Source organism: Solanum stenotomum, chromosome 6 (assembly GCF_019186545.1).
Source record: "Solanum stenotomum isolate F172 chromosome 6, ASM1918654v1, whole genome shotgun sequence".
In the NCBI taxonomy this organism is placed as follows: Eukaryota; Viridiplantae; Streptophyta; class Magnoliopsida; order Solanales; family Solanaceae; genus Solanum; species Solanum stenotomum.
Window position 1 is genome coordinate 56,961,577 of NC_064287.1, and position 23,197 is coordinate 56,984,773.

The window sequence follows — 23,197 nt, forward strand, 5'->3', positions numbered from 1 at the left end:
CCCCCCCCCCCCTCCACCCCCACCACACACACACTCATATGTTTCACAAAATCCCACTTATCGAGTCATTTAAACTTACTGTAGTTGATGACTAAATTAATGAGGTGACGATGCATGTTAATGATCAGTTAGGTACTAAAAATGTAATCTATATATAAACACATATCTTGCATCAAATTAATTTGATATAAATACCTGAAGTAGACCCAAAAATAGTCTAACTTTTTGATAATGGACTTTAATTTGTAGGAACTATTATAGATGCACAACTCAAAAGTGCAATGTGAAGAAACGTGTGGAAAGGTCATATGAAGATTCATCAATTGTGATAACAACATATGAAGGCCAACACAATCATCATTGTCCAGCAACTCTTAGGGGAAATGCATCCTTTTTATCTTCATCACATTTTATGCCTAATTTTCCTCCTCAATTATTTTCCCAAATGCTAAATATTCCACCTAGCAACCAAAATCTCCTCATTACTTCTGCGGCCTATAATAATAATAATAATAACAACAATTATTATTACCAACAACAACATCAAGGTTCAGAATATAGCCTATTTGGTGGAGGCACAAATAATGATGCATCATGGATCCAAAAACAAGAACCATCTTAGCTCACTACAAGGTTTTCGTGGCGATTGGCTCACAAAGGTCGCGACTAAAGGCGGTGCTTTTAGTTTAGTCGCCACAGAAAGTTAACAATCGCACATCTTGCAAGGACACAAATTAGATTCTCAATTGAATCTTCTTTTCTCTAAAGCATTCAATGAGAATCAAAATTGACTTAGTCGGATCTTGTCAGAAATATTATCTTCTCTAGTGGCGACTATATATCTTATCCGCCACGAATTTTGTACAAGTTTCTTGTAGCATTGACTATTTTGATATATACCTGGTTGAATTTAATTTGGATTTCATGGTGATTGATTCGTTTTAGTGGCGATCCTCATGGTTGCCACAAAAAGTAACATTTTAGTGGCGACTACTTTTAGTCTACCATGAATTTGTACGATTTCTCCTCTTCTAAGGAAAAAATAATAATAGTGTAGATAAATTTTTTTCCTATTGCATTTAATCTGATTTTCGTGGCGATTAACTCTCTTAAGGATCGTGGTAATATAAAATGTGATAGTTTTGATGGCGATTGTAATTGTTGCCACCAAAAATAACATTTTAGTGACGACTATACTTAATTAATCCGCCATGAATTTGTACGAATTTGTCTTTTCTTCTCAGATTTTTTTTTTCATTTTCTGATAATACCAACAAATAATGCATTAGTTGTTATTGGAATCATTCTCTAACGTTTAAAACACGTAATGTATGTTTTTTACTATTCGAAATTTGACCATTGTGAATTTTAGTTTTAAGACATCGACTTGAAGTATTAAACTAAGTTCTGATTAATTCTTTTATATGTATTTGCTAAAGTTCTTAATAAAATTTTAAGTTAAGATTATTAAGTTCTATCAAACTTATGATAATTACCTATAGGTTAACTATTTATGTAATCAAATCACTCATTATAAGGAACTATCATTGATAAGTTTGATAGCCTCATAAAATTGATATTATAATTTATCTACTATTATAAATTACTTTCTCGATATAAATTTCTATGACACTATTTAATTAGTAAAATTTGTGATCTGAAAAAATCTTTAGATCATTATATGACTATATATATATATATAAATTATTTTGTTTCGCAAACTAAAATAAAAATGTCTCAGGTCAGTCAGCCTTACGAAAGGAGTAAAATATATTACTCCCTCCGTCCCATTTTATGTGGCACCATTTTCTTTTTGGTCAGTCCCAAAAAGAATGTCACATTTCCTAATATGGTAAGTATTTAAAGGTACAATTTCTCTTTTACCCTTGTTGGTCCCACTTAATCTTAAAATGATACTCCAATACATTTATGAGGAGAGAGAAAAGTGAATCTAATTTTTAAAGGGTAATTTGATAAACATTTCAAAGTCTTCATTTATTTCTTAAACTCTATGTCCGATCAAATGTTGTCACATAAAATGGAACGGAGGAAGTAATATTATAATGATAATGGCTTGGAGATTGACTATAGAGTACATGCAATTAATGCTCTAAGCATGACATTGTTGACATTATTTTTTAGAGTGAAATGGCAATAGTGAAAGTCAAAAGAGAGCAGGTTATTGTTAGGTTGGGAAAGCACTAGTAGCAGCAGCTAAGAATATAATTGACATAGACTTCTCCCTAACAAAATTTAGATTATTTCAACTTCATCCATCGTGACGGAGTCAGAAATTTTACGAAAAATATTTTTGAATTTTATTTTAATAATATTTGGGTCATATTTTAAATATGTTGATCAGATAGCCACAAAAGTCTTTTCGGATGACTTTTCTCTTAACAACATTTGATATCTTGATAGAAAATAGTGAATATTTGAAAATAAAAACCGTCCAATTTCAAATCTTATTCAAAGGAATCTTGTATTTTCTATACCATGTTCATATCTTACAGAAACTTATGTTTTAACATATTTTTAGTAATTTTATTCCCATATTTTTTTTTTATTAATTTAATAATAAGGTGAAATTAAAATAGTTGAGCTTGTTAGAATATTAAGTATGAGTATAATTATATTTATAATAGAAATCCAGTTTTACTTGTTTATATTTGACTTGACATATATATATATATATATATTTTAAAAATAATAATTTTATTATATTTTTCTTATTATTATATTTATAAGCCATCCCACTCATTAAAAAAATTAATAATAAAAATAAAATAATAAAATATATCTTAATTTTTTAAACTGAACAAATAATAATAAAATGAATATAAACGTGAATATATTGGAATGCAAGGGCCATTAATCATTAGCATTGAAATATCGACTCTTCCTTTTATGTACGATAAAGTCACGATTAGTAAGAAACACTTGTTATTTATGACTTTTTAATGGGATAAGGGTCGGAAAAATATCCCAACTTTGGTCGAATTTGTTGTTGCGATACTAAACTTTCGAGGACCTATTACCTCCCTAGACTATTTAATGCTGTATTTTAAACATATATATTTGCTCACGTGGACATAAAAAATAATGCAAAATTAGAAATAGTAATGTGTCCACGTGGGCACATATATACTTTTAAAATACATTATTAAATAGTTCAGGGGTAAAAAAAAAGGGTATTAAATAGTCTAGGGAGGTAATAGGTCCTTATGAAAGTTTAGTATCGCAACAACAAATCCGACCAAAGTTGAGATATTTTTCAGACCCTTATCCTTTTTTAAAAGATCGAGTAAGAAAAAAAAAGTGATAACTATTATTATGGGACAGAGCAAGTATATATATTAATAATCTAAAATACATTATACCATAAAATCATTTTTTGTAAAACATACTAAACAATATAATGTTATATTGTCCGCTTTGGATCAAGCAAACACTATTTTTTCAAAACGTCTCACAGAATTAAAAGTATTCATCATTTTATAAATAAGTCTTGTTTATTTTCAACCATCAATATAAAATTTTGTTCCCACGCCTAACAATAATAATAGACCATATTCTATAATTCTTAGTCACCATGGCAAACAAAAAAACAATTGTGTTTGTGACTTGATTGAATATCAACTCTGACAAAAACCACCATAATAAGAGGTGATTGAGATCATCCCTTTTTAATCAGAAGTCTCGACTTCAAATGTTGAAAACATAAAACATCTCGATAGAAAGTGTTCTATTCCGAGTTAGTAAGTTTTGAATACCGAATGCATAAAGAAAAACTAAGCAATGAGAAAGGGGGAATCAATACTTATATGTAAACATTCATCAAAATTGCAACAGATAGTAAATATAAACTCACAATTATGAAAATTAAATGGATTCAATGCATGAACCTTAAAACACATAAAATTTAAATTCTGAATCTACCTCTACCAGCCGTGATCACATAAACCCTAAATTCATATATTGGTAATTGATCTTGCCTATGGGAGTTCAAGAATCTCATCTCAGTCATAGTCAAAGAAAACATAACTTGTATAAATTGCCTGGTAAGCTCCACACACAGCACTGAAACCTAGATGTAATATGTCCTCTTCGTGTGAATCTTGCAATGATCATTGTTCATTCCATCATATCGAGAAAAGACGATTGTTGGTTCTCTGTCATGATTCCATGCTACTCATATCTCCATTGACATGAAAATACGATTTGAATACCTGATGAAGAATCTTCCGTTTTGTTGAATCAAGCATCTTTGCACTACGTCCTCGATAGACTCCAAGCCTCAGTGTTTCTTTCCCCTCTTTGACAGCTCGTTTCCTCACATCAGTCAGTAAAGTTGTTCCTGTGGAATCCACACTTTTATGACATTTGGATTTCTCTGCTACATTTTCTGCTTGCTCCGTGCTGTTTTTTGCATTGTCATCATTCAGTTTGCTATCCTGGTTACCCTCAGGACTCTTGTTTCCCCACCACCTATATGTTGAAGTAGACAAGCCATCCGATGGAAAACCATATTTGAATTCATCATAAACTGAAGTTCCTTTTGTCAAGTTAGAGATACGGAAATGCGGTGAACTTCCAGATTGAAAATTCCTGGTTCCTTGCTGCTGTGAGAAGGCCCCTGCTCTTGGCATTTCCATTGTGGAACTTATAGTCTTGCTTGGCAATGGGGATCCCCTACATAAAAAAATTTGATGGGAAGCATCTCAATAGACACTAATGATTTATATTTTTCTTTTGATAAGGTAAAGGTTTATTGACTTGAGTACCAAGAAGGTACCAAAACCAAAAGTTACAAAAGACTGTTGGGAGTATCCATACAGTCAATTACAACATCTCCCTAGTAACTTCAAAAACTCCATATATTGATCTATATTATCAATGAAACTACTTTTACACCAACAAAACAAATTATGTGAACACTTGTTTTTAACTCTAGAAATATGGTCTTTTTGTCCGTCAAAACAAGTTTTATTTCTTTCTAGCCAGATAGTCCAGAATATGCACAAAGGTATAGTTCTCCAGATTTGCTTCAAAATTTTATGTGTTCTCTGGTACTGCCAACTCTCCAATAATTCCTTCACACTCAGGCATGATCCAAGAGATCCCGCAAATACTGAACAAAAATTCCCAACATTGTCTAGCTACTCTGCAATGCATAGGAAGGTGATTCACAGTCTCCAACTCTTCTTCACACAAGTAACATCTATTACTTGGTGCAAAATCCTTTTTCTGACCATTATCCCGAGTAAGGCAAGCCCCAGCACTAATGACTTATATTCTGTTGTAGCACAGTAGTTTGATCTACCAGAAACAGCTTCTCTACCTGCCAAGAATAGAGGTAAGGTTTGCGTACATACTATCCTCCCTAGACCACACTTATGGAACTATACTGGGTGTGTTGTTGTTGTAGTACAGTAGTTTGAGCTAATGCAATAGATAATCCGAATTTCACCGTCAGCTCAGGAAATACCAGGTATCATCTAGTAAGGTATTACAACAATGCGTGTTATTATATAACCTAAACCATCTAAAATATGGAGGGCTTTGATATTCAAGAAAACATGGTCGAGTATTTAGTTCCCAACTTCATGGCAGGACTAAAGCAGGAATCAAATTGGGGACGATAATGTTCTTGGCCTATCTAAGTCGTTTATAAAGAAAAATAATATTTTATAAAAATGATAAAAGTATAAACTACACCTGATTGTAAAATTAAAATAAAAACTTCAAACAATAAAAACATGAAATAAGACAAAATATGTACAAAGGTTAAGACATTGAACAAGTAAATTAAAATTAAATGATGTAATAAATGTAAGTATAAAATTACATCTGGCTGGTGCACGATCAGATTTCGGTTCCAGTGTAACCAACCATATCAAATCCAGGGGGTAAAATCATCATTTAGGCTTTATGCAGTTGAATTGCGATCAATGTATAAGCAACGCCAATGTCATGAGAATAATGAATAATATGAAATATCATATTTGCTAATATGTCAAGCATTTAAGAACAAACACTGAAGTACAAAATGAAAATGTGACCCAGTGTGGCAAATTTTGAGAAGTAACAACTCCCTCACAAAGTATCTATCGGCATACCAGAAACACAATTGTTAATATGGCGGTACATTCACCTCCAAATACCGGTACCACATGCCCCCCTCCTTTCCTGCTCTGTTGTCAATTGAGTAGGTGAGTCAAATACATAAGCCAGCTATACTAATTTACATAACCCTAACGTGCATCACATGGTAAAGCTGCATGTATTCCGGCAACTGTCTACTGCAATGTGTACCAAACAGAGAACTAGACTAGTTAAGGCAGGGTAAAAAGGAGTGTTAAGAATGACAACATATTGTAAAGCTCCATTAAGAATCTCTTACATGCTTTCATTCCGAATTGAGTTTCTAATCCCACCTAATTGTCTTCTAAAGAAAATTTTGGCGCAGGAGCACATCATTTCTCAACCTGAGAACCCCATTGCAGATGGTCCAGTACTAATATGGTTTAAAGTTGACAGGTTCCTAAATGCTAGTAGTTAACAATGAGTGCACAAACAGCTACTTAGTAGTGTCTCATATCTGGACAATGCAAAATCCATACTGAAAAGTTACAACTCATGAATGGTATAATGGGTAGCTGCAGATATTTAAGTAGTGAAAAAGGGGACATCTCGAGAGTTTCAAATGTATGAATTTCTATCTCCTATAACAGTTCTTAGTGAAGATGACAGAAACTAGGCCGGAGATTATTCATGAGTCCTGACCACAGCAAGTGAATAGGTCAAGTTCTTCGTGTTCTTAATCGATCAGTAAGGGCCTTGCTCAAACATCCAGCATCCGAAACATAAAAAGTCATGCTTTGAAGAAGCATTTCCAACATCAAGTCCAAGAACACGACTAATTTAAGTATTTAATTGGTATGAGCGGATATACATTTTCATAAACATAATAAGTTGAACTCAACTAAACAAATTATAACCTATTAAATAACTTACGAAAATGATGAGATTGCAGAACTGGCTAAAGAACCATTCTTTTCTCCAGGAGCTTTAGGAAATTCCAGGGATCGCTCTTGTTTTTCCCTTAATGCCTCCTTCTTTATATCTTCAATACTTTTTCCAGAGCTGACCTGAAAATCTCAAATAAATGATGCATAAACAAAAAACGCACAAGCATTTCTTTGGATCTCATTATCACAATAATGTGTATTGGGCAAAGAAAACATGTGAATCATATCACATAATTGACTGCATTCGAAGTGTCTTAACAACCTGAGAAAAGGCAATAGTTCAAGGTATTGGCTCCTTCAGACAGACTTCAGGTGATGTGAGTTCTTAAAATTCAACGTGCAATACTCAAGTTTTCTTGTGTACAGCAAACAGTATACTTGAACCAAAAATAGATAAATAGTGTTCTATAAATAGATCAAATAATATTTGATCTGACGAGAAAAATATCACCTCACAAAGTTTCAAAGGGTAACAAAAACATTCTACTGTCAGGAATCAACAAGGTAATTCTTCATCACAAAGTAAATGTGCTGGTCTGATAATCTAGCATTTTCTCTGTCTTGTTAGAAACTCTATGTTCAAAACTTTCACAGTATACTCAACATAAATGGAGATAAAAATCACGTTCCTTCCCTAAGCTCCCGTTAACTGTCATATTTTCGTTTCTTTTCTCCATTCATCCATTCTAGCCACACACCCAGCAAAATAAATTCCTTATCAATATATTCTGGTAGCATCAGAATAGGACATTCTTTTTGTTAGTAGCAGACTAGCAGTAAGAGATAGGCATGTCAAATATACATTTTCAAGGCATTTATTTTCTTACTAGTACTGGATTTTTTAAAATTAAATAATTAACAGTTGTCACTGATAGTCACTTAAATTAGTGGACTTCTCAAGTTTCATGCATTCGGGTTTCCTACAACAATCCAATTTTTGTCGAACTTCCCATTTTTGGAAGCCTCACATCCTAGGCATGACGCCATGTGTTTACATTTGAAATAGATACTATTCTCATCCTCAGTTACAAGAATGAGAAAATTATCTTCAAAATAATCTAAGCAAAGGGAAATCACAGCTTATCAGGAAAACATTAGTTTTCTTCTTGAATAAATTGCTCAAAGGCCATAAGATTTTGAACTTTTTCGCAACTTGCCATCAACTTATTTTTAGTGACATCTTCTCCTACGAGCTTATCAAGCACTTGTAACTTACTCTTCCTTCCAATTAATCTTTTAAAAAGAGGTCAGGCAAGTCAAAGCAAAAAAGGAGGAGGAGAAAAAATGAAACTTTTAAAAAAAAATTCTCCCTCTTGGCTCTCATTTCTTCATTTTCATTCTTTTTCTTAATCTGTTTTTCTTAACTACTCATTTCTTACTAAACCAAGATATAACTTGCAATCCTTTTTAGAAGTTTAATGGGAAAGGTTCCCCCCCCATAAATAGTTCGACAGACGAGTTGTCAACGTGTGAAAAGTTTAGCAGCCTAGTGTGAACTTTAGTGATTTATCTTTTCTCTTATATATTCAGCAATAGAATTTCTTAGGGGACATAGATGCTTCAAAATGGTGAAATTTTTAGTTTACTTCTGGAAAGAGTACAATAGTTCATCCTTGTACAGCCTACCTTTCGATATGGCCACCTCACCAGACCATTTTCATAGCATATTTTCTTGAGAACACTTGCACAAACACCTAGAAGATAAATGCCAATTAGCTCAAAAAGTTCTGATTTACTTGTAATAATATGTAAGAGAGAAACTGGTAAACATTGCACAAAACGGAGTTGATAACAGCTCAAAAGAAGAAGTCATCAACATAACAGTTGAAAAGTAGTATGATCAACTATACTTTCCTTATTCTTCAAGGAAAAAGTTATATGGTCAAGTGATGAAGTATATAATATAAAAACTGTCATTTGTGAATGAAACATACTACAGTGAGACAGGTGGGAAGAAGAAACAGCTAAACAACACCAACAAGCAGTTCAAGATTTTATGAATAACTACAATAGTAATAGATCTGTATGATTTGTAATGCAGGTTTTGAGGGACTAAGTTACTTGCTCATAATTGTCAGTCTATTTCACCCTTGGAGAAACTTGATTCCTCATTTGGAACTGATCAAGCAGAAAATCAAAATTTCTAGTGCAAATAAACACAGAGCGAGTCATCTACTTTCCAGTGTGATAACAGTATTCAGACAATATGTTCCCTCTGGAAAGTGATTTGGAGGGCTCGTAACATCATGTCATTGTGAAAAAGCATACTCCCTCCGTTTAAAAAAGAATGACTTCCTTTCCGTTTTAGTCTGTTTTAAAAAAAAAAAGACCTCTTTCCTTTTTTGGTAACATTTTAATTTCAGCTTTCCACGCGGCATGTTTAAAGGCACAAGATTGAAGGGCAATTTAGTACATTTGACATAACTTTAATTTAGGACCACAAGATTCAAAAGTCTTCTTTATTTTCTAAAACTCCGTGCCAAGTCAAACCAGGTCACTCTTTTTGAAACGGAGGGAGTATTATATAAGAAATATCATGCAGATCAAACTTCTTGAGTAGAAGGAAATATAGTCTCAATACTTCGACAAGAGGTCTTAGCTTAGTTGTTCAAATGACTATACCTCTAACCAGTCGAGAGACACTAAGATAGGTAGAGAACAACAGTGGCTCTCCTAGCGGTGGGGTGGGTAACAAAATGCTTTATATTCCTGATACCTCATTCTAATCCAAAATCCACTGTCCCAGCTTCCATATCTATATATTTTACGGGTGCTGCTCAATTTATCACGGAGGAGGTCTTAGTAAAGGCTTAAAATCATATCTTTTTTGGGGTTGCAGGAATTCACTGATGCAGTCATACTCGAGCATCCTATGAACTTCAGGAAGAATTATTCCAGATTTCTTCTATTTCTCTATATCTAGATTTTACAAGACCAATCAGGAGATCAATGTGCTCAAACTAAAGAAACATAAAAAAACAGTGTTCCCCTTCTATTTTCTCAAAGAACAATATACATTGCAACTGTGACCTAGTGGTTAATGAAGTGGTTGAGCGTCCATGAGGTCTCATGTTCGAATCCCAGCAAAGACAAAAACACTAGGTGATTCTTCCTAGCCTTGGTAGATAGAGTTGGATAGAGTTACCTGCTACATGTTGCTGGTGGAAGGTGGCAGGTCGAAAGCGCGGTCATAAAAAAATAAAAGAATCTACATTGCAATTAGAGATATTCCTAAATTCAATTACTTCCCAAGACCATTACCAACAATATTCCAAATTTCAACTATTTCGCTAACTCATTATTCGAATTTCTGAAGACCAAAAAAAAAAGATTTTTGCTTGAGCTCTTTTTGTTTTTTTGTTAACAGTTCCAAGTTCAAATGTTCAACAACTAGCCAAAAAAAATCAAAATTTAAGTTTACAAGCTCAGTATTCGCAACTCTAAAACAAACGAACCTTAAATATAACTACATCTTGAATAATTTCTTCTTTTTTTCATTCAGTAGCTAGAATCCGCCATTTTAGGTAGCACAAGTGCAGAATCAGAGGTAGAGAAGGAGAATACCTACAGATTCAGCAGCATCAGAGAGAGGCAAATTAAACAACTTGGAAACCTCATCGAAGGACACAGATTTTGGGTCCGTAATTGGTTTCGGATTCTGAATCGGGTTCGGGTTGGAGCTTGGAGCTGAACCCTGCAGATTACTCATGCTCAATTGGACCCGTGGTTCACTCAAACACGACATGGATTCTATATTCCAGCTACTTCTACTAGTTTATTTATTCAATAGTAATCGCATTTTTTTTTAACTATTATATCCTCAATTTATTAATATTTTTAAAAAATATATCAAGTAAAGATACAATATTTTCTTAAAAACATATAAAATTTGATTAATTCTTGAAATTGATTTATCAGTGCTACGTAAAATAGAACGAAAAAAGTAACGTGTATTATTTAATTTGAAAATTATGTAAAAAAATATTATAAATCTCAATAATTAACAATATTTACGTACCTTGACACAATATGATAATTAACAACTTAAAATATTTAAAAATATATTAAAGTTTAATTGATTCTCTAAATTCTATTTATACATAAATTGAGATAAATAACAGATATCGGGCCGTGCTAGCAAGGACCCGACCCGTTTTCTTCTGATTTTCTGGGTTTTAACTTCTTCTTCTTCTACTTGTAGTATCCAAATTCATGCGTTTTTCTCTTTGTTAGAAGGATTCTCGTGGCATTCCTCTGCTATCAAAGTAAGTTTGTTCTTCCTCTTCTTTTTACTGATTTCGTTTCTCAAAATCCTCCATTAAATTTTGCGTAAAGCTTTCTTAATTTTACACCTGTTGCAATTCGATAATTTTTATTTTTGAAGACAACCTTTTATCGGCTAGGTATGAAAAAAATGGATTTTTTTTAGCACTGAATATATCTGTATGTTTGAGAGCTAAAACAAACCTTAAGGATGATTTAAGACTCAAAGGTGGAAGAAGAAGGGTATTTATGAGCCTTTTCCGTTTATTTAGAAAGAGAATTTTAATCTTATATATATATAGTGTAATTGAGGAAGACAAACCAATTATTTTTGGTCATCCTGTTTGCCTCAATCTTCTCAGTTCTCTTTCTTAAATAACAAGAGTGATACTATAAGGATGTATTTGAGGTTTGGATAAATATAAGGATATCTTTTGTTATAAACTTGTCAAAAGGTAATATCTTTGTACTTCATGTTTGTAACTTTTTGAAACTTGGCAAAATGCGGAGCAAATTATCCTTGGGGTTGTGGTTCTTGTTGCTTTTTATGGTTTCTTTCAATGAATTCCTATTGATTTCACCAAAACTGTCATGACTGAGCTAATTTTTGGAAAGAAAAATAACATTCTTACTATGCTTTTTACATAAATGTCGAAGTTACTATCTTCACAATTTTTCTATTTGAGTTTTTGTTGGTTTTGTAACAGAGTATGGGGATTATAAAAGACGGTTCAGTATCAGGAAAATTACCCACTAACGAGGTCTTTGCTGTTCATTACCCTGCTTACCCTTCTTCAGTGGAACGTGCTGTTGAGACTCTTGGTGGCATTCAAGGTATTGTCAAGGTATTACCATGTCTACATTTTTTTGATTCATACTGTAACTACTTTGCATAACTTGTGCAAATTACTCGCATTGGAATTTGAAAGTTCAGTTCCTAGTATCATTCTGTGCTATTGATGAGTATTGATCTCTTAACTCTCTTTGCTTTATAAAAACAGTCGAAAAGCAAGTTCATCTAGTTTAGTTTTGGAGCAGAATGCTCACTTGTCTAATTAAATACTATTAAGCTCATTCAAGGTTCTGGAGCAATGAACACTTAGCCGAGTGTGCAAGAATGTCCTTTTTCACCTGATGGTGGTGGAAACTTGAAAACATTCCTAACTGTTTTAGCCCAAAATATGTCCGAGCTTCTAGACCAATACTCAGCTGATTTTTAGCCCCAAAAAAATGACCGAGCATCAAGAAAAATACTCAACTGATTGTACCAATAGTGCATGTCGTAATGGATTCGTTTGAAAGCAAAATTTTAATGAGCAATCCCAAAGGAATAGTGCATGTCATAATGGATGCATTCATCTATTGTGCAGCTACCATTTTTTGTTACCTGATAAAAAGAAGTTGAAAATAGATGTAAGAGGTCGTACATTTAATGCTTTAAGAATGTAAATCATGGCAGTGGAAATTTAATCCAAAAGAAACACTTCATGGATCATCTTGAAGTTTGATGAAGCAATTTGATCCCTTCTTACGTTTACTGGATCACTTAAAATTTAGGACATGAGAACAGTCAACATAAGGCGTCTCTATCTAATCTTTCATTATTAAGCTGCCAAACTCTTTTAGAAAGAAAAGAAGAGTCAAAATAGGAAAAAGTAGCATTTAGCATAATTTATTCAGCTACCAGAATTTCTTTTAGGATCTATAATTGCCTCAGAGTGTCAAGTCAATGTAGGCCATTGACTCTTTCGCATTGCATTTAAGAAATTTAGTAACAACAGTGAAGATGCATGTCAACCATTGAGGATTCCACAAAAAGGAAGTGGAAAAAAGGAACAAAAACAGTGTGAGTGATTTTCTAGGCATTGGACTTATTATTTGTTTTGTCTACCTCTAATTTTTAATTTAATAGGTTGGACTTGGTATGATGGACAGTTTGGGGAGAAAGAAATTCAAGAATTTTTGAAGGAAGAAGTAGCTCTTTACAGAATTTTATGATGAAAGGCTTTCTTCTTTTTCATCTTTGGTGTAAAGAGCATTTTGTAGAGGAGGCAGTATCCTTACTAGATCTGATAGGTGCTCTGTAACTGTTAGGATTTCATAGTTGGATCTGCTGTCCTTTTTCTCTGTACTTATGGCTGTGGCACTATCCTAGTGCCTTTTTCTTTAATACTCGAGTTACCATTCTCAAAAAAAAAAAAAAACCTTTCTCCATTCCTCATAAAGCTTAGATACCCATAACCCATCTTGCCTTGTCGTATCCTAGATTGCAATTTGTCGAGGAAACCAGAAGTAGTGAATATTTATGGAATAATATTTGTGCACAAAGTGGTGATGACGATTGTTGTAAGAAACAAAGGAGAAAAATATTATTGAATTGTGTATCTACATTATTACACTACGGCTCTATATAGACACTATATGACAATCTTTTTTCAAGTAGGATTCTATATACTATTCTTGTTCCTGATCCTATTCTAACACTCCTCCTCAAGCTGGTGCATACAAGTCATATGTACCGAGCTTGTTATAGATGTAATTAGTCTGAGGATCAATGAGGGACTTGGTGAAGATATGCAAGTTGATCACTTGACTTCACAAATTTTGTAACAATATCTCCTGAGAGTATCTTGTGATATGAAGGGTCACTTAATTATCACACACAAGTTCCATCGGATCGGTTTCTCTAAATTTTAGTTTTCTCAGCAATTGTTTGATCAACACTAGCTCAGAAGTTGCTACAGTCATTGCTCGATATTCAACTTCTACACTAGATCAAGCGACCACACTTTGTTTCTTCCTTTTCCAAGACACCAAATTACCTCCTACTAAAACACAATATCTAGATGTAGAACGTCTTAGAGAGTGATCCTGCCCATTTGTATATCCAATAATATACTCATGGCCTCGATTCTCGATGAGTAGTTCTTTACCTGGGGCTGACTTTATATATTGCAGGGTACGAACAACTGCATCCTAATGACTTATCACAGGGGAAGTCATAAACTAACTTACAACACTCTCAAGAAAAAGAGATGTCGGGCACTGGGAGATAATTCAACTTTCCAAATGACCACCTATACCTTCCAAGGTCACTGAGTGGCTCACCCTTTCCTGGCAAGTGGGAAGAGTTTAGCATTGGATCCATAGGAGTGTCAATGGTCTACATCCCATCATTCCTGTCTCCTCAAGTGTCTAAGACATACTTGTGTTGAGAAATAACAATACTTGATCTGGATTGAGCTACCTCAATATCTAAAAAATATTTCAGTCTGCCGAGGTCCTTAGTCTGGAAATGCTAAAGAGATGGTCGATTTTCTATTGTTTGATATTTTTGGCTTTATAGACATATGGTAAATTTAATGTCTATTGTAGAATCTGATCTTTGCTGACACTCCTTCTAATTCAGGCTCGAACTTCAGAGTCAAATAAGCTGGAGCTCCATTTCCGGCCAGAAGATCCATATTCACACCCAGCTTTCGGGGAGCTTAAGCATAGCAATAACTTCTTGTTGAAAATATCCAAGTGTAAAGTAAGGGATGTCCAATCTGCTGACAGTAGCTGTGGAATATCGATACAATCTTCAAGGAGTCCTGTTAATTGTGAACAAGAAAATTCTTTAGCTGCACCGAAGGTAAACGAGTCTAGATGTTTATCTGCTGGTGCTTCAAAAGAAATTGAAATGCTGACACTTACTAATTTGCAGGAGCATCTCGCAGCTAATATTGTTTCTCATGTTTCTGAAGGTTATCATTTTAATGGTGAGAACTAAATTTTGATGTAGACTACATCTTCTCCAGTTTGTCTTTCTGCTCTACTTTGAGTAGTAACTTTCTAAATTCTTGTTTCCTTTTTTCTTTTGCATGCACAATTGTGCTGCTTTCAAAGGAATGGTAGACTATCAGCATGTTCTCGCCGTTCATGCTGATGATGCAAGAAGGAAAAAGAGACAGTGGGCAGAGGTGGAACCTAAATTTGGTCAGCCATTCTCTCATTATTCCTGCAATCTCAAAATGTGGAAATTCTCTGTTCTGATACCTAATTTCTTGAGTTTACTGCTTGTAGAGAAGGGAGGTCTTATGGATGTTGATCAGGAGGATTTGATGATATTACTACCCCCTCTGTTCGCCTCAAAAGATATGCCTGATAATATTGTGTAAGATGATCTGGCTTGTTAATATCTTCTTTTTTTTGGAATATCAACTTTTAGATATTGTATACATGTACACATTTTCTTGTTGCACCATGGTTTTAGCAAGCACTACTTTTATCGTCTCTGTCTATATCTCTCATTTTGTCTGTCTCTTTCTCTATCTGAGTTGCTGTTAGTGGAAAAATTGCTGCTTTTCTTCTCTTCCTCGTCTATGCACTGTTGTCTCAGATGTTTCACGGACTTCGTATGGGTATGTATTTGCTGGGGGCGCAAGTATCTGTTTTGGTTGGTACATTTTTTAGCACGATCCTAGTGTAATTTGAGGATTTGCATGTATTACGCATGACAGTTGATTGAGTTGGAGGCAAATGAAGTGTATGTAACATTAGTTGTCTCACCACAATTGGTTATTTGATGCAGACCACTTTTCTTGTCTTAGTTAATCATTCTCTTTATGAGTGGTATGTTCCTATTGGAAAATTTTAAACATTTTGTAATTTCAGATTAAAATCTTGTACAACCTTGGGCTCGAAAAAAAAACAAGAGGGACGACACAATTGGGAGGTAATTTCTTTTGTCTGCATGGAAGAATTCTCTCTTATTTAAATTCGTTATTTTCAGTCAAATGTTTTCTGCATTTTTATTTTAATCTTTTCAATCAATCTAACAAGAGCACTGTAGATCCTATGTCATGTTTCCTAGGCAGTAGTACATTTCTGAACAAGGGAAGTTTGTCTTCATAGTTCCATGTTAGAGTAATTCTGGACACTGGATTACCTTTGATGCACTCTCTTATCCCGTGTCTTGAGTCTATAGGAATATCATTTTTTCTTTTAGTGATATCTAGCTCTAGTTAATGGTCATTACTGATCTGGCGCATGTTGAAAGACCAATAAAAGGTTAAATCCTTCTCCTCTGTATGTTAAATGATCTGCATTCTTAATTATTTTTTTTTGAAGTAAAGAGTTGTCACTGAAAAGCATCAGGAAGATGCTATGTGAGAAATACAAAAATTGGTTAGCTCAATGACAGTGAAGTCTAAACTAAAACCAAGGAGCTAACAAAGTCCAAAAACCTGTCAATACTATTTACACTATAGTACCAACAGAACCAAAGAACAAGACATCTTGATTTCAGAGAGTGAGTTGGAGTTGAAATCCCATCAAAGCATTTGCTGTCAAACTGAAGAAATTATAAGTATTTTAGAAAGGAACCACAGATGCTTTGATGGGATATGAGTATTTTAGAGGACCTATCCTTACCAATTATCACTCCAAAAAATATTCCTGCAATTTGCCAATTCGGCAGAACTACTTCGCTTTTGCATTCTTCTGATATACCAAGATTTACCTCGTCTGTGCTACAAGTATTTATTCATGTACTTTATATGTAAGTCACATTAGCTCATGTAACGAAAAAAAAAATAAAGATACTTGAACTGTATATAAGTTAATTCGATAAATGGAAGAAATATCATTTTCCCCCATAATGCTTGCAAACCTTGGCCAGAAAACTTCCAACTCTATATATGGATATAATCGTAAGATATTGAAGTAATCCCAAACGTAATACCAACATAGGTAGAACGCCTTAAAAAACTTAGGTAGAATTATGAAGTTTGCAAGAGGGATGAGCACGCGTTAGCTGAAGAATCTTGATCCTCTTTAAGAACATTTTGAGGACCTCATGAACAATGTATGGATAATCGATTCCACTTATTTCTACTCATTGATCCATTTCTTGCTTCTCTACAAACAACACAAGGGTAGTCAGTCATTTTCACCTTGTTTTGTCTTTTATTCTCTATGTTTTGACTTATTTTCTTGGATCTTTAAATTGTTTTTTTTTCCATCTCTTTCTTATTAGTCTTCATATGTGATAAGACCATTATGAATTATTTTGTTCTGCCTTAGTTATCTTCAATTTCCTTAGCGTTTATGTTTTCTTCTACTTGACATACTCTGTTTTCTTCTACTTGACATACTATATACATACTTCAAATACATATCACACTAGTATCTTACTGATGAATTTTTATTTTCTTTTTCGATGTAGAGGGAGATGGAGCCGAGTCTTGCAATTGATTTTACTATCAAAGATATCCTTAAGTTCTGCAATGCATCTCTGTGTTCTTTGTTTGTAGTTAGACTCTGGTATTTAAATCTACTCCTTTCAATTTGTTTGTAGTTAGACTCTGGTATTTAAATCAACACACATGTATCACTCATTATCTTGCACCATGAATGGAAGTGGTTCTCTCTTTGACACTCTTCATCAATTTTGAAATACGTATCTTGAAGTGAAAGGATGGAAAGCTTTGAAGACTAGGTAAAATCATGGTGAGATTCATTAACAATTGATGGCTGGGATCACTAGCTCTTTCATTACTGACTCTGCAGCCTGCCAGCCAGTTATTATACTTCTCATCATCTCTGGGGAGAAGTCTGAAGTTTATATTATCTTGAAAAAGTGGATAATATCATTATTCAACAAAAATATACATGTAAAACAGTAGTGTCATTCTGCAGCAAGATTGTATTGCAGCTTGTTTTTCTGCTTAACATTCATACAGATTCCAAAGCCAGTGGATTGGGAAAAGTACATTCCTCAGGGCTCAGATCGTTGGAGATGGCAGAAGGCAGTATCTGAATTGTTTGAAGAACGTAAAATATGGCCCAAAGAGTCATTAGCTGAGCGCTTACATGATGGGGGTCTGAAATTTCGAGATAACATGCTAAAAAGGTTGCATTTGCAATTCTTATACAGTCTTCACTTCTATTATATGGATTGAATTATTTAATTATGTCTTGGAAATGAATATTGCTAGTATGAAGTTTTGGTCTATCTCCATAATTTATGCAGGCTTCTTTGTGGAGTAGCATATTACTTTTTGAATGGGCCTTTCCGTAGATTCTGGATAAAAAAAGGTTATGATCCTCGGAAGGATCCTGAATCCCGCATGTAAGAATGTAACAATAATCCTTTCTTATATATTTTCACTCTTTACTTGTCAAAAAAATGTTTTCCTTGTGGATCTCACAAAGTGATATGTGTTCACTATTCACTGGTAATGCTTTCTGAGTTTTTTTCCCCTCGTTTCCTGATTTATTAGAGGTTGTGTCATATATGTCATCTGAAATGTATCTTTTACTAGCTTGTTCATTGTTCGGTTGTATATCTTATATCCATACAAACCTTGGAAAAACTGTAAGTTTTTGCTTGAAGAGATGATATCTGCAGTTGTGAGAGGTTAGGAGGGGGTACAGAAATCCTATGACTGCACACAGTTTAGGACTTAAGGTGAACAAAGTTCAGACATACATCTTGCAACTGACCAGATTTAGAAGTGTGATCTATCCTAGAGATGGAATGCCACTTTTTCCTGTGTTCCCCTCTATCTTTTGCCCTCCCCATTTGTCTTCTTCTTCTTCTGAAATAAAGCTGATTCCTTTTCCTCGCAGGTGGGATAAAGAGAGAACTTTATATCTCTTAGCTCTGTGCCATTTTGTAAACCTGTTTTTTTTGTAAGTTTTTTCTCTTGTTAGGAAACTAAGGAAAGGAAGAAAAAGTATAGGAAAATGGGGAAGAAAGTAAAGTGATACTTTTTACTTTCAGTTGCTTTTGTGTGTAAAATAAGAGGGAGAATAGGTTTCTACCCTTTTATAGCTGTCTTCTCCTTTAATATGTGGGTCCATACAAATATCAACTTTCTCGACTTCATTTTATTATATGCTCTTTGATGAAACAGTTCTCTTCCTTTCTCTAAATACTAATCACTTTTTGCCAAGGGCCTACTAATTCTTTTTCCCATATCAACATCTTTATTTTCGACAGAGCTATGTGATCCATTTGTGTGTATATGCATTTTTCTTGACCTAGTATTGCTTAAGCGTTAAGGTACTCAGAATCAATTCTCACATGTTATTTAATGTTGTGGTTTCTTTTGAACTCTTCATCATGCCAATGGCTTACATCTTGCATTTTGCTTAACAGATACCAGAATATTGATTTCCGAGTGCACCATGAATTACGAAGCTACTGTGAGAGCCGTTTGTCGTCTGGGTACTGAATCCATTCACAACTCATATATACATGTTCTTTAAAATTTAAACTCTCTGAGCTCTCTGTACTCTTGTAGGTAGGAATGCTGTTATCTTTATCTCAAATTGAATCTTATCCATCTTTAAGCTTACTTTATCTAAAATAGAAAGAATCTTGTTTGTGTTGTGCGAAGTGCACTTTTGGATTTTTCAGAAGTACCTCAAGATATGTTCTCTGGTTTTAGATGCGAAAAGGATTACATGTTATTTGAGTTGTGCTCTTCTAACTAAACTGGAATAAATATTGGCGAGCTATTAAGTTCAATAAATTGATAAAGTTTAAAACAATTGTTTAGCTTATTCAGCTAAAGCTAACATGAAAAAAACAATCATGTCTCTGGCCTTACGGTGTATTCAGATTGCAATCATTTCCTATCGCTCGTGATCTATGAATCCCTACCAGGAAGAGCCTTATGTTTAGAGATTGTTCTGTAAAACAACCTCTGCTTTGGTTATGCAGTTATGGCCGCATAGAGTTTTAGAGAGTGTCTGAATTACATTCAAATGAAAACGATTATTAATTTCACAACTTAACACCACCTTTTAATTTGATAACCATGGCGTCTGGGCAAACTTGCGTTAATTTCACAGGGTTCCTACTCACTCACCAACACACAAGTACTGGGTAACTCTGTCTGCTCAGGCTTGGACAGATGGGAAGAAAACACTTAGTCCTCTGGGATTTGAACTTGAAACTTCATGGTTCTCAACCCACACCATTGTCTACTTGGCCACACCCTTGGAGCAACAAGTTTAACACATCTTCTATGTGTATTGATAGAATCCAACAGATAGAATGAATAAATGCAGTTGCTAGCTTCTTTTCTGCAGTTGGTTGTTCTCATATGTTTGCTTTTCTATTCATGTTGTTTAACTGGAAAACAATTAAATTAAGTCTGGTATCCAACTCAACTAGCCAATATGATCTTACATAAATCTGATTTGATTTGGTCTTAGTGGATAATGATAGCTAAATAATAGACCATTTTTTATGCCGTATTTTCTTTTTTCTACAGATTGCAACATAGATGGGATGATATATGTGCCTTCCGTGTTTTTCCGTGTAAATGTCAGCTAGCATTGCAGCTTTGTGAACTCAAGGATGATTACATTCAACAAGAAATCAGAAAACCGTCAAAGGAAAAAACTTGCAATGTATGTTATCATTTAGTAAAAAATTGCTTCTCAATGAGAATCCTATATATTTTCTCAGGTTTATGAAATGTAAGTTTGCTACTGTATGCACTATATGTTGATGCATGGATGGTTTGTGGGGCTCATGATGCCCCTGCTTTCTGCAAATCAGAAACAACATTAGCATTTAGTTGTTCAGTATGATTGGAGTTTATGATGCCCATGTAGCAAATTTCCTGGTTGCCTTTCCTTGCCAAAGTTAAAAATGACTTGTGTGATTCACTGTGTAAACTACTGATAGAGTGAGTCGAGAAATGAAAATGTGTGAAACTATCTTTGAGATATTAATATATTTGTGTGTGCTGCACTCATGCACATATTGTCAAAAGTCATGTTTCTTTTTGAAAGATCTCTTATTCTGAAAGATAATTAAATCAATTGACTTGAAAATCTTGAGGATTAGAAGTCAATCTGGTGTAGAAGAGAAGCAAACAGATTTGTCCACTAGAGACTGATCGTTTTACTTCCTTTTTTAGCTGTGCTAAGGTTCATGTTACCTCTTGATATTTCCCTATTCTTTAACCTTTTTTTTCTGTGTCTTTTGGTTCTCAAATTGGATGTATTACTATGAATAATGAACTTCTTTAATTAGATCTAACATGCTCTGCCTTGTTCCTTCTTATGTGCACGAGACAATTGATTGTTTGCTTCCTGGGGGTTGGGTGTGTGTGTGTGTTGTACTCCGATTTGCTTGAATGCTTCCATGTTTGTGTATTCTGACAAATACTGAATAAATCTCCAGTGATACTTTTCCTCTGACTATTTAATTTGCAGAGTGTAACAGGATGGTTCTCCTTTCATACTGTTGATTGCTTGAGACGTTGTATTGATGTGAGATTTATGTCAGTATGCCCTCATCCCCGTGCTGAGTCTTTACTAAATTCTATTTCCACCCGCTTCGAAAAGTCAAAGAGGACTCATACTTATTTGAAAGTTGCAAGACCGGAAGAGCAAGAAAAAGTCAATAAAGGTTTAAAGCAGTCGGTGTTATTTGTAGTATATTTTATGAATTTTAAGTGTTGACATAATTATCTATCAGGAAACTTAATTGTTAATGTAATTAACTTTCGTATTTTTGGAAACTTCTGAATTGTAAATATTAAAGCTAAAATTATTCCTACAGCTGATTTGCTCTCTGAAGTGTTTCAAACTTCTGGATTTTATTTTAATCTTACTATTGATATATTTTATCTTCCAACTAGTTGTCATTTTAGTAATATCAGTGCCTTCACTCAAGTATTTTCTCTTAATAAGTTCCTTGAAATGTCAGATGCGGAAAACAATGAAGTCGATGAACAAGCAGAAAACCATGACGTTGATGAACCTGATGATTTAGAAGATTATGAAGATGAGTTTGATGATGATAATGTTGAAGAGGAGATGGATGCATATGAATCTCTTGACCTTGTAAGTTCATATATATATATGGGATGCATTCACAAGTAATTTGTAATAAGCATTCCTCATTGTGAAGTCACCTGATGCATCGTCTTCTTAGGCTGTCCAGGAAGGGGATGTCTCTCTACATGATGATCCACGTATCCTTGGAAAAAGACCATATTTATTATATCATTCTTCTCTTATTTGTACATGCTGATGGATGAGATTAGTTGAATGATCCGTAAACCTGCAAGAGAACTGATTTTATGGTTTAGAGTCATACTCCTTTTGCCTTTTCCTTTCTAGGGTCTTCTAGTGATCAACTTCTGGTTTATCAACCTTTAGCATTGTGTGCCAAGGATTTTGTTGGCAATTTTAGTTTCCTATATGCTACACAGATACAAACCACGATAATGTTTCAAGAGATTACTTGCAAGAGCTCTTTGGCAATTTTCCATCGAGTACAGCTGGGACGGATGAAGTGCAAGATGATCAGAGTCTTGGAGAATATCAGATATATGACCAATACAACGATGACTCTTATTCCGAAGATGAAGACTACTAAAACATCATGTTAGTGTTCTTTCTAATCTTTTGCAAAATCATACTTTCCTACTTCTGGCAGTTTTTCATCACTTTCATACCATAATCTTTTCCGTGCTAAATCGTTGTGGGTGTTTTACATCTTAAATCATAAACAAATATTTTTCTGGTGCAACTAATTTAGTTTTCTTTCGATCTTGAATATTTATACTTTTCTTTTTTTCCCCTCCTACTAATCTCAGTGAACAGTGTATTTGGTATGGCTACTAGCTAACTCCGTCATCTTGTTTCAAATCTTTTTTAGGGGTAATTGCAGGCTAATTAGTGATGGAGTGAAGAACTGCTGCTGCAGAAAAGGGTAGGAATGAAGTATTTGCCTGAGCTCAAGTCTACGGGGAAAAAGCTTAGTGTTACCTTTTTTTTGGTTAAATTTTATTTAAAGTTTTAATTTTTATGTTACATTTCTGTCTTTTAGCTGGCTAAATGCTGAAGACATGAAGAAATTCATAAATTACCCCCTAAACTTATTCTGG

General features: G+C 34.1%; 3 protein-coding genes across 7 annotated transcripts in view; 2 read left to right on the top strand and 1 right to left on the bottom strand.

The window, feature by feature from the left end:
- LOC125867607 (WRKY transcription factor 71-like) overlaps positions 1-920 on the top strand; it is a 2,927-nt gene extending 2,007 nt beyond the window's left edge. The window contains exon 3 of the mRNA XM_049548160.1: positions 250-920. Within this exon, the coding sequence (XP_049404117.1) occupies positions 250-622 (373 nt within the window). The 3' untranslated portion in view covers positions 623-920. The remainder of the gene's footprint in view (positions 1-249) is intronic.
- A 2,879-nt stretch (positions 921-3,799) lies between these two features.
- Positions 3,800-10,785, bottom strand: LOC125869056 (protein NLP7). Its single transcript, XM_049549619.1, has 4 exons — positions 10,596-10,785; positions 8,658-8,725; positions 7,018-7,151; positions 3,800-4,692 (listed from the first exon to the last, which is right to left on the bottom strand). Exons 1-4 carry the CDS (start codon positions 10,774-10,776, stop codon positions 4,176-4,178), a joined length of 900 nt encoding a protein of 299 aa, XP_049405576.1. The 5' UTR covers positions 10,777-10,785; the 3' UTR covers positions 3,800-4,175.
- Positions 10,786-11,216: 431 nt separating this feature from the next.
- On the top strand, positions 11,217-23,082 carry LOC125867261 (uncharacterized). 5 transcript variants are annotated; one of them, XM_049547696.1, is made up of 18 exons: positions 11,217-11,296; positions 12,002-12,139; positions 14,704-14,850; positions 14,884-14,928; positions 15,001-15,055; positions 15,183-15,272; positions 15,360-15,450; positions 15,951-16,011; positions 17,503-17,545; positions 18,018-18,189; positions 18,310-18,408; positions 19,441-19,509; positions 20,564-20,702; positions 21,516-21,711; positions 22,012-22,148; positions 22,240-22,279; positions 22,520-22,694; positions 22,981-23,080. In XM_049547696.1, the coding sequence occupies exons 2-17, from the start codon at positions 12,005-12,007 to the stop codon at positions 22,684-22,686; spliced, it is 1,686 nt and encodes a 561-aa protein (XP_049403653.1). In that variant the 5' UTR covers positions 11,217-11,296; positions 12,002-12,004; the 3' UTR covers positions 22,687-22,694; positions 22,981-23,080. The 5 variants fall into 5 exon arrangements, with proteins under 5 accessions (XP_049403653.1, XP_049403652.1, XP_049403650.1 ...); XM_049547695.1 differs by having other exon boundaries at positions 14,704-14,928; XM_049547693.1 differs by having other exon boundaries at positions 14,704-15,055; positions 22,969-23,082.
- The last annotated feature ends 115 nt before the right edge of the window (positions 23,083-23,197 follow it).

Excerpts from the sequence above, each read along its gene's own strand:
- LOC125867261 (XM_049547693.1), top strand. The coding sequence starts at position 12,005 with ATGGGGATTATAAAAGACGGTTCAGTATCAGGAAAATTACCCACTAAC. Across the intron at positions 15,451-15,950 it reads GATATGCCTGATAATATTGT|ATTAAAATCTTGTACAACCT; the intron begins GTAAGATGATCT and ends TTGTAATTTCAG. Across the intron at positions 22,149-22,239 it reads CATATGAATCTCTTGACCTT|GCTGTCCAGGAAGGGGATGT; the intron begins GTAAGTTCATAT and ends TCGTCTTCTTAG.
- LOC125869056 (XM_049549619.1), bottom strand. The coding sequence starts at position 10,776 with ATGTCGTGTTTGAGTGAACCACGGGTCCAATTGAGCATGAGTAATCTG. Across the intron at positions 8,726-10,595 it reads TGATGCTGCTGAATCTGTAG|GTGTTTGTGCAAGTGTTCTC; the intron begins GTATTCTCCTTC and ends TTTATCTTCTAG. Across the intron at positions 7,152-8,657 it reads TGAGGTGGCCATATCGAAAG|GTCAGCTCTGGAAAAAGTAT; the intron begins GTAGGCTGTACA and ends TGAGATTTTCAG.